This window comes from Necator americanus, chromosome X (assembly GCF_031761385.1).
Source record: "Necator americanus strain Aroian chromosome X, whole genome shotgun sequence".
Taxonomy (NCBI): Eukaryota; Metazoa; Nematoda; class Chromadorea; order Rhabditida; family Ancylostomatidae; genus Necator; species Necator americanus.
Window position 1 is genome coordinate 34,819,107 of NC_087376.1, and position 11,348 is coordinate 34,830,454.

Consider the following 11,348-nt stretch of genomic DNA (forward strand, 5'->3'; position numbering starts at 1 on the left):
ATGATTCTCCATCCCCCTTCTCGACGCAATGGCTGTTCCTTTCGGGTTCCGGAGAGCAGTCATCCTCGTCTTGCGACTGGCGAAGTCTCGACGGGCATAGCGGATGCTTTTCCCGCCTCTGCAGCTTCAGCCAGTACTTCTGCTCTTCTCTCTTTAAGGTCTTCCTTTATCGCCTCTCTGCAAAGCCTTGCGAGCACGGACGTGAGTTCCTGGTTCCCTGCGGCTCGTGCTGCTCCACACTGGCGTATCAGCTCAAGAGTTTCAAGAGAAAGGCGCCTCTTGGTGGTTTTAAAACTCTCAGCCTTCTTCGCGCAGTCGTGAAGGTGTTGAACGAGACGGTCATATTACTCGTCAATTGCGTAGCGAAGAGATCCCAGTTGATGACAGTTCTGGGATTTCTCCCTCTGAACTTGGCGGCTTTCTCTGCTCTCCTTGTGAAAGAAAATATTCCTCGGAGGAGGCGATGGTCCGATCCCGTATAGAAGGCATGGTCTTCTCGGTAGAACTTCTCCAGGTCCACGTAGAAAGCTTCGACTTCTTCTTCTTCGTATCTTGATGTTGGAGCGTAAGCGACGAAGATAGCCAAAGCTGGTGTTAGGCCACATCTTCTCATCCGCAGACGTCCGATTCGGGTCGTAAGTTGTTCGAAAGAGTCGATGTCCTTTGCCATTCTCGTGTTGACAAGGACGCCATCTCCACCAACACCTCTACTGTCGCATGTTCCTAAGAACAGTTCTTCCCCAGTTTCATATACGGCGTTGAGAGGGTGACGTCGTCTCGTTTCGGTCAGTCCGATGACGTCGTGCTTGATCTTCTTGGCTTGCATCATCAGATCTTCGATGGCCGCTTCCGATGCAAGCGTACGTGCGTTATAAGTACAGATCGCCATCCTATTCCTTTTCCGTTTCGGTAGCCTACATGACTCCTGCAACCACGTCCTACCTGGTGCTCCGTACCAGGCTTTCCTCCGGAATCAGAAGACTCTTTTCTATTACTGTGTTTTGCGTAAAAATTTTAAAACCGATGGGCAGGTTGCAAGCCTCTAGTCCCATGAGTTTCTGGGAGAACTTTCGTTCTCCCGGAGTGGACATGTGGAGCTTATTTGTTGGAGGCGACTCCAAACCGCCTCCCTTGCACCTTCCAGTCACTTGATTGCAGGCTTTTGGCCGGAACGACGTGCGGGATACAGGGATGTCATGAGTGAGTCCTGGATCAGCAGAAACAGGGAGTCCATCCCCTGAATCCACCTGCGTCTCTGGGCAGGCCCAAGGTCGCTTTTGGTCCGCGATTAGCCCCCTATCCGCCACCCGGGGAAGCGCCACGTAGCCTCGCGACTAACCGGCTGTGATCCCTCTAGTGAGGGAGATCCGTGGGTATTCTGCGTTACAGGAGAAAATGGTTTCTTTTCTATCTTATGCTTTTGTCTCTTCTGACGCCCGTCGCATCTAAATCCTCAAGAGACATGCAAATCACCTGTACAAGCAACGGCGTCCTGGTTTCTACCACAGCTAACAACACTCTCCAAATCTGCGCCGATAACCATTGCAAATTCCACTTGACTCTGGAGAATCCTTAAATTTCAACCTTACACGATCATGTGATCATGTTAAAATGGAATACGGAACAACAGTTGTCCACGACGACAGCCGCTTGCCCAACACTGGACTTCTGCGACAATCTCGACTGTTGGTTTTGCACCCCAGTAATATTCAATCCAGAGTGCCTGCCGGTGGTCTCCTTCTGTAGCCAATCCGCCTTCTTTTCGAAGGTGCAACTGCAATTCTGGGATTCTTCATTTGCATCCTGTGCAAATTATGCCTCATACTCTTTTGAAGAGTAGGCTCACGACGGCGGCCGAGTCGGAGCAAACGTCTTCCCCCTCTCTCTCCCCCGCGTTGGCAGTTGTGGCTTGCTTGCTAGCGCAACCTTGTGTACGACCTGTTATGGCCAGAAACAATATCATGTAGCACTCACAGACAAACACCTTCCACCGCGATGCATGCCTTCGATTGACACCTAATTCGACACTTATCGCCAACATTCGTGTGCGATGGAAGGGACTACATATACGTCTTCCCCCCTCCCTCACTGCGAACAAGAGACGATCTATTTTACATGAGCGACCTCCCTACACATGGGCTCATGCGTAAAAGGAAAATGTATCGACGCCATTAGCTTCAGCCTCATCCCAGAACTACACGCGGCAGACCAGTTTGCCGGACGTACATGAGGTTTTGAATCCTGCAGCGGGTTGGGATGTGATTGTTTCCACACCACCTCAGGGTGCTTACTCTATCGCATATGCCGCACACCGTTCACCAATAGTATACGAAGCGTTCCGGTGCATGCAATGGTCAGAGCAAGTAAAACTCGAAATCACTGTCGAGACGACGCAGCCCTGCAAGAGCTCGCAACGATTTGTGGAAACAGCAGTACCCAACATACCGATCAAGCTTTCATTCCGAGTTACCATGACGTTATTATTAATACCACCCACACCGTCCTAGAACACCGCCCTTATCACCGATGGCCACAATACCGCCCTTTGGACATCCACACTGAGACCACACCTCCCCTGTATATCTAAGGAAAATGCCACTTCTGCTCAATGTATCTTAAGAGATGACTGCCATTGTGACGCAGCTGAAAATAACGTTAAATGCCATTGCTCCGACTTCCCCATTGAACGAAAATTCAGCAATATTGAGCGAAAACTCCCTCTCAAAACCGCCTCTTGGAATTTATCGGTCAACGATTTGACCATACCATCACAGCAAAACTCAAGCACGATATCCGCGGAATTTGTCATCAACATTAATGACACCTACGACACTTTCTCAATGCTCATACATCACGACGAATGGACAATAAAGAACAGCGTTTTGCAAAGTTGATATCACTGCTCAAAAGTAGCACAAACAAAATGCGAAGCGAATGTGGAAACGCTGGAAGAAGCCCTTTGCGGAAACGACCATGCGCGAACGAAGCCCCAGGGTCCTTACTACGACTCAACTTCTACTCAGCGCGACAATTCAACTGTTCCTTATCTTGCGGTGCAACAACCCAGTATTTCATCTTTTCTGGCGTTTTGAAATATGTCGGCACCCTGAATATCCCAATGAGAAACATCATAAATGGAAATGATCTGACTTTCCAGGCTCTGACGAAGGCGACGACGCCGAAACGTTAGCCGTAATAAAGTTTGTTAACAATCTTGGCTATTCCTAAGTTGGACTATCGACAAGTTGCAATCTCTATGCCAAGATTCAAGGAAAGTCGAACGATCGCACTAAATGGAAATAGTACGACATATCATGAGATCGAATGGCCCAATTTTTACCACATTTTTAACATTATCTGTATCTGGTACAAAACGCTCCTTGGCATTCTTATCGTTGCTTTCGCGCTTTTGCTCCTATCTTTTTTACCGACTGTGGGCTGGTCCTCCTGGGTTTCCTCATACGCAGTGCTTTGATGCTTCTTATATGATCATGGCACATTTTTCTGATTCTACTCAAAAAAAAACCGGAGCTATCTACCAATATGTACGAAAAAACTATTTAACTCCACACTGCTTTAACTAGTTAGGAAAATTAGAATAACAAGTCCACCACCTTCTCATTTTTTTAGACAATAGACGACGCTACTAACTCACCTAACGCTACAAAGCCTACGCAACGCCACTTTGTCACTTTGTCTCAAAGCATCGGACATCTTTCTTCTCGTGTTCCCTCTTCATACGTGCAAGTTTGTCAGAATCCGACTCACTAGTGAAATAAAGTTTAATCTACTGTTGGTTCTTTGACTGAAATGTCTCGCTTTTATACCCATCTTCTCTTTCAACGCTTGTATAAGTATTTTCTCGAACAGCGCAGCTCAACAAATTTCAAGATTTTCAAAGGATTAAGTTCTTTTCGAGACTCAATATTTTTTGGGGAGTTTCAGGATTCATAGGGCATAACGAATATCACCGCCACCGTTATGATACGCTCTGAGAATGGTAATCAACGGAGGTTATCCCAGAAGGACAAAGTGACGTTGGCATAAAAATATTGACCTCAGCACACATATCGCAACCAGTCTTGAGATATTGACATTTTTGAGCAGTGAAGAAACACTAACCTTCAGCTGCTCAAATGTCATTCGCTTAATCAAACACCACGGATAGCCAGGCCCACAAGACGGCACAATGCTCACTTAATATCTACAAGCTTTGAAACTTGATTCAACGGTTGGCAAGCGCAAAAAGAAAGGTTCTCTAAAGCACACTTTAATTACCCAAGTCTGAATTTCTTCGCGTCTCTATTTTCTCCATAGGATTCTTGAGTGATCTGGTCCTCGAGACCACAATCGTGTGACCACCTCTGGAACCGATCATTTAGTTGGTCAAAAACAGGAATTCGGACCTGCATGCAAACCATTTTCGCCCTCAAATCTGAGTCGAAATGCATAGATCGAGGTTCCCGAATTCTTATTGTCTTCAATTGTGGAAGTTAAGATGCGTGGTTAAAGCCTCGTTACTATTCTCCAAAGTTCCTGAAACTCTGAGACAAAATTTTAACTCTGTCTACGACCGTGATCCTAATCAGTTTAGAATATAGCGTAGTACATTAGAGGAGGACCACCCAGTCGATTTTAAATTCCATTTCTCCTATTTGGGGCAGGTAGACCTTCTACTTTTCATCAGGAAATCACAAAAAACACAAAAAAAAACAAACACAAGCTGTGCAACTAGATCCGATGCTATATTAGAGTAAAATGAATAGAACAGATCACAAGAATACAGAGCCCTTTCATTTAGAGAAATCCTTGACGGTTCGTGGCACGTCTCAGAGTAGACGACCAAAGGCGAATTTGTGTCTATCCTGGTTCGCAAGTGGCTAAGAGGATCAACTCCATGGTTTTGGTGTACCAAAATTGAGTCATAATATTCGCTTCCCTACACGCGGTTCAGGCCAGAGGTCTGCAATCAAGTGACTAAGGTGTGCAATAGAGAGGTTTCCTTAGAGAAAATTTTTCGTACCGTTTAACCTTTAATTAGTATTTTCTTAAATTATGTACCTTTTTGAGGGTTGTTGTGCATTCAAGAGAATGTAATGAGAGATTCGTGTAATTTGACTGGATAACAGGTTTGAGTTTTGTAAATGGTTGTCGCTCACGTCTTTCGAATTTCACTTTTTGTAAATTTTTCAAGGGGAACCAAACCTGAAGGTCAGCGTTATGGACCACACCTATCTATCACTCGATGCAAACGCCGGAACAACGAGTTTATTCCCCTTCCTACAGAAGGACTGTGAATAGGAGTTGGAGAAACCGCTGACCACCTTACTGACATTGCCCTTAGCCTTAGCCTAGAATTCCTTTCCATCCAGGAAGCGATGGAGTAGATTGAAGAGCCAGTAATCAGAGGATCGAGGTCAGGTGTATAACAAGGTTGAAGAATCGCTGGCAAGCACTGGCTCTCCTGCAACCTGTCATTGGTCACGTTTAGCGAGAGGGGACACATCAGGTCTAAGCGCTAATAACTTCCTCTTTGTGCAGGAGCGCCCAGCACTCACCGTTTCTCCCTCACGCAAAGAAAGGATAGAAGCAGATGTTTTATTCCTTATCGTAAGTTCGATCACCGACAGTTCGTGACGTCCTCGTCGACTTAGTTGTTACACCATGCGAACCTTCGCTAGGGAACGCACAATAGTGGAACGGTGCAAGCCAGGCGTAGTTGTTAACTCCCCTGGTGTTGGCAGAGTGGTGCACAGCGTCCCGCAAATTGTCGATTTCATAAAGTGCCTGACCTGGCCGCTCATAATCATGCAAGAAATAGTCGTCATTTTTAAATTTGCCGAACCACGTCTTTCTCGCCTCGTGAGAGTTGACACCATTCCCGAATATTTAAATTGAATTGTCCTCAAGCTATCATTGTAGTACAGAAGCGGAAGCGACAAAAATAGGCTCGGTCATAGTCGCAGATGTGTGCCGTACTAGCATGTAAGAGGGAAATTGAAGTTTTGCAGCAAGTGTGACGAAAGTTATAAAAGGTGCACTTCTCGAACTCGCTAGACCACATCTTTCATGAACATACATGGAAAATGCGAGGTAGGTAAAAACATTAGAAGAGAGTTATGCTTCAAACTGATATTTAGATTCATGTTCTTGAGTGTTCTAGAGTGCACATTCGCAAAGTAATATTGGCTTAAACGAATACGTCTTAGTACTCAAGATTTTCCTAATTTTTCAGGAATGGAAAGGATGGTAGCGAGAACCATCTGCGCTTTTCTGGCTGTCAATTATATTTTGTGGTAGGTTTGATAATAGAACGAGGAAGAACATGCGAACCTGTAGATTAGAAGTTTTCCCAACAGTATCTTCACAGAAGAAAATCTTAAGAACAGTTTTTCATTAGAAGAAGAGGAACAAATCATGTCTTGCCGAAGTTGTTTGCCTTCAGGAATGAGTTCTGCAGTCCACACTAGTCCACTAGTACTGTTCTGATCTTTTGGTTGTACTGATGCTTGTTTTTTCGTATAATTCAAAAGGAGCATGAAGTAGGCAAGATGGAGCATTTTCGACATCACGTGTAATTTTTTTTTCTGTAGATTTAATTGAAGTGCGTAAGTTCCTAAAGTTTGGGACTGTGTGTGCAGGTAGGATCATTGTTGAGAACTCAGAACGCTCACGATATTCACACTACAAAAAGTGGAGTTCTGACTTCAATGATGAACTTCGAACTGTTCGACCACTTGTTGCGTGTTGAAAAAAAATCATTCTATCCAGCCTTCCAAAACAAGAAACGAATGGATACCAGTAGATCAATAACATAGTCTACGATGTTACTCACACAGCCCAAATCATACGAGCAGCTTCGGTGGCTTTAGGACCTTGCTTAAATATAAAGTATACACAAACATTCAAAAAGCAAATCGCTTCGAAGATGTGCACTTTTGTGCACTCGAAACTCCACTTTATTGGTCCAAAAAACGGAGACCACTAGAACTAAAAAATCAGAACACAATCTTTTTTGGACCGAGAGATTCTCTATTGAATGGCATAAAACACTTTGCCAACATTTTTCGCCGCTACTGTGTGTATTTTTAAGATTGGAAAAAGTGCTCGGGACTTTCACCACAAATAAATTGAATTCATTCATGATTCACGATGTTAAAAGAGAATGCACGTCTATATGAAAAAAAATTTATAAAATGTACCAAAAAAAGTATCTTTGAGTTGTTTTAGTACAATCTAATTTTACGTTTCGACCACACGACTCTTTGCTCTATTGCACTGTCTGCAATTTTTTCCCGGTGATTCTTGTTGAGATGCATAAGAAAACGTTACTTAAATGTCGAGACCAAATTTAACTTTCCTAAAAATTTTCTGTGACTCTGTATACTACTGATATATTTTGGAAATTCTGTTCCACGTATTCTACCCCATTCAATTTTCATTCCATCGTTGCTCGAAATTCGACCAGTCCCAATTGGCTTGTTTGTTTTCGACCTCCTACTGCTCGAAAATGAACACCAGAGGGCTATCAGCAGCCGGTGAATGTCAATAGGAAGTGATCCCTCGTCGCTGAAACACGTCACCAGAACGTAATTGCAGGCAGGGCCGAAAGGACCCACCTTATTCAAGATGGATGTGGGTAGTTAATGATGCAGGCCTTCTAGCTTTGTAACACTTCCATATATCGCCTTTCTAATTGAAACGACATTGTGTTTTCAAAGTGCGAGTGAGTGATTGACGACGACAATGAAACAAATAGGACCAGACTCAAATAAACACTATAATTATTTATCTTAGAAATGTTGAGATCGGACAATACCGTCGGGTAAAGCTCACATATTTGGCCCGTATAACAGTGAATATTGGCGAAATTCTACAAATGTAAGCGTTTAGCGTCATTTTCCAAAAACACAATAGCTCTTATGGTTGAACATGATCAGAATTGAAAACGTTAGGAGTATCGAATTCATCGAGGGCAATGGTTAGTGCTTATTTAAAGTTCTTAATGTATTGCACAGTCGAAACATTCGCACTGCACCGCGCTCGGTATCTTGATCGGACGGGGCCCATCTTCGCATTGTAACTCGGTGTTCACCTAAAATTATAAACTATTTGCTTTCATATGGAATCTAGAACTGTAGCAGAAACTTGTTATGATGCTACAAAGAACGTACATGCGGTTTTACTGTATGTACTTGTACCTTCGTACTTTAAGTGAACAACCTAAATAACTTCCCTTCTCTTTGCAACAGAAAGATTATAAATTCTTATCATAGAATTATGAAATGTAGCCTCATTAAGAAATTCGTGAATATACAAAATTGTCGCTAACTGCGGAGAGCTATTATTATTATACTGAACTGCTGGTCCGCTATTTTTACTACTTTTACTATGAGCGGTACTTGCAGTGAAGTTGCCCGTTCGAACTATTGAGGAAACATAAACATTTCTCGCTAAAACTTGTGAAAGTCACAGCAATTCTACAACGATCTCTTTACGTCTGCGAACGTTCTAAGGGTTTTGTTCTTGAATCTTTAAGACAAATTTTCTCTCTTAAATAAAAATACATAACCAAAGTAGTGTCGGTTGAAGCACATCCTAACAATGATATTGTCACCCACTAACAAATAAATTCGTCTAATTTTCCTAGCGGTAGTGTAAACAACATCAACATGATTAACTTGACTAAATTCGGACTAATTTCGCTCGGAATTTCACGTCAACCTCAACTTCGCGATGACAACTGACTGGCGGTAGTGCAGAAGCGTCAGTAAAGCAGTTGTGCAGTGAAAGAAGCCGATTCAACGCTGACACGATATTCAGAATTTAGCAGAAAGTGTGGTCCATGTGTCATCTAAGAATATGGGATTTTCGGCTGCCCCAACACAATCAGAGTAGATTAGTATAATTCTAACTAATCTCAAGAAAAAGAAAATATGGAAGGCGGAAAGAGGCAAGAATTGTATTAGGATGACTTGGATTCAATAAAATAATCTACAGATTATTTTATGGAGATTGGATCCAAAACAGCTTATGTGTCCACCTTCGAACTACTTTAATATAACGAAATAAAACAGGGTTCATTTAGAATTTATAAGCATGAGGTGAAAATTCGAGAACAGCTGTAGAGGTCAAAATAATAGCCGACTATTATGAAAGGCTCTTTTTCTCTTTTCGCTTTAAATCTCAGCCATTTGTCTCCATTATTAATGGAGATGCCCAGCATAAGTATTTAAAAATAACAACCTTTGTTCATTTTTCAAATCGCGCGCAGAATTACAAATCGAAAGCACAAATTCTGCTATTCTAGAAAAACACTGGCCCAAAGAATCAGAAAACACTCCTGCACTCAAAAATACATCGCTGAAAAGCTTGAATGTTTCTTTGTCCGTGAGTAGTGATCTTCGAACAAAATATGGGTTCGCCTCTCGAAGAGGCCCTTCTCATATAGTTTATTTTTGAAATCCATCCTATGAAATGCTCAAATGACTACCTCCGAAAAATCTAGATATTACAAAAGAATCAGCAGAAAAACAAACCCATTCCGTATCTGTCATTCGACAACATTTAGCATGTACAGAGGTCCTTCCTGTAATGGGGTTTGGAAAGCTGAAAGAAAGGCAGTGCCCACTGCATCGGTTCACTCTCAAAATCATAAGTTCACAACCCCGTTCGTCGATGATCTCCTCTGCTCCTAAAAAGGGTGTAGCTCACGATTTTAGGGACAATAAGAACCACATTGAGAAACTCACCAACTTTCCGACAATGATACTTTACTCCGTAGGCGATAGCGTGATGGGACGTAACAAGCAGCAACATAGAAATGATGAAAAAAGGTCGTCGCGAAAGCAAACAGTTCAACATAGAACGGAGGGCGGCAAAAGTTCCCATGGAACCCTAAATCACAGAGGACTCGCTCAAACACGGTAGGCAAACAAAATTTCCGGATTATGATGCGAAAAAATAGGTGACCGTGCACAGTGGAGATAGTATGTGGGACTGTGACCATCGGTTCAAAGACATTACCTCAAATTTGTGTTTTACAAATACATATATTGCAAGAACTCTCCCAATACCGTTGAGAAGGAATGTAGCTGAGAAAAATAAGCAAGAGAAGAAAATAGGCAGGACAAAAACAGCAAATAATAAAAGAGAAAGTCATGAAGAATGGATGATTAGCAGAAAAAAGATTACATGGTGCGGAGTTTTCATCTCATGATTGAAAGCGATGAGTCTAAGGAATCTCGCCTTCCTTCCAGTAAATTTCTGCCCCAGGAGAATATGAAGACAGGACGATGCAATTATTTTAACTGTTTGTACACAAAATAGTTGTTCGTTGTTTGTATGTTATGAAAGTGTTTTGTGAAAAACAAAGCGAGAAGAGTATTAGAAGCTTGGAGCGAAGTCGCACTTATTCCTGGTGGCAATCAACCTTCAATGCCATGCCATCATGCTGCCTCTTTCGGGAAAACGGACAATATGACTAAGAAAGTGTTCATGCTGCTTCAGTAACTCGGGCACTTCTGGGACCCGGAGAAAGAATGTTCCTAGATAAAAAAAAATGAAATTATCATATGTTAAGCGCGAAAAAAAAGAAAAATCAATGGTTCAAAAAGAAGTTCAGTGGCGTCTCTAGGACAGTCTGTTCCTGACCATGCCCTGACAACCATCAAAAACATTAAACATAGCCTTGAAAGTGTATTTATGTTTTCTTCTTATGCCAGCGAGGTTTAGGTGAAAATTTGAAACTGGTCAGTTGTTTCTCTTTTAAGGTCTTGCGTGGTGTACTTGGAACAATATCAGGGGTTGGCGAGGAGAGAGGAGGAGTTTGATGGGATATGCATGGTATCAAAGACCTCGAACCATTTTCAGGCCTTTGAAAAAGACGAGTTTGTCGAAACGTCAGGCCAAAAAAAAAGTTTCACCTAAATCTCGTTATCGCTATCAAATGCCGAGGTTTCAAGAAGAGAGGATTTGGAGATAGCCTTGAAACTTTTTACAGCGTAAGTGGCATACTGTAGTCGTCTACGGGAGTTCCTCATAGAACTCCCCTCATAGCAGTTGCAAAAACCAAATTTTATGACCCTTTTATGCCTTCATAGTGCATATGTGCGAAAAGAAAGAAAACTAGGTGGAGGCGCAATGCTCAAGGCTCAGACGCATAAATTTTCTGGTTTTTTTCTCCAAATTGGCAGGTATTCGATTGGCAACTTCATCCGTCATGAACAGCAGTTCTCGCATTTCTCGATAAACTGTAGTGTTAAGCGAAGTGAACCACGTCAAGTGACTTTTTCTGCAGAAAAATCATCAAAATTAGCGTTTTATTCTAATGACTGAAAAAAACTGTT

The 11,348-nt window shown here is 42.5% G+C and overlaps 2 protein-coding genes across 3 annotated transcripts; both read right to left on the reverse strand.

Annotated features, from left to right (window-relative positions):
- Nucleotides 1–247: 247 nt before the first annotated feature.
- Nucleotides 248–889, reverse strand: RB195_026360 (uncharacterized protein; the record flags this gene model as incomplete). The annotated part of the gene is made up of 1 exon (XM_064214875.1): nt 248–889. One exon carries the CDS (start codon nt 887–889, stop codon nt 248–250), a length of 642 nt encoding a protein of 213 aa, XP_064070756.1.
- A 7,113-nt stretch (nt 890–8,002) lies between these two features.
- Nucleotides 8,003–9,891, reverse strand: RB195_026361 (uncharacterized protein; the record flags this gene model as incomplete). Of its 2 annotated transcripts, none has more annotated exons than XM_064214876.1 (3): nt 8,003–8,095; nt 9,540–9,694; nt 9,753–9,891. In XM_064214876.1, the coding sequence occupies 3 exons, from the start codon at nt 9,889–9,891 to the stop codon at nt 8,003–8,005; spliced, it is 387 nt and encodes a 128-aa protein (XP_064070757.1). The 2 variants fall into 2 exon arrangements, with proteins under 2 accessions (XP_064070757.1, XP_064070758.1); XM_064214877.1 differs by having other exon boundaries at nt 9,753–9,819.
- Nucleotides 9,892–11,348: the final 1,457 nt, after the last annotated feature.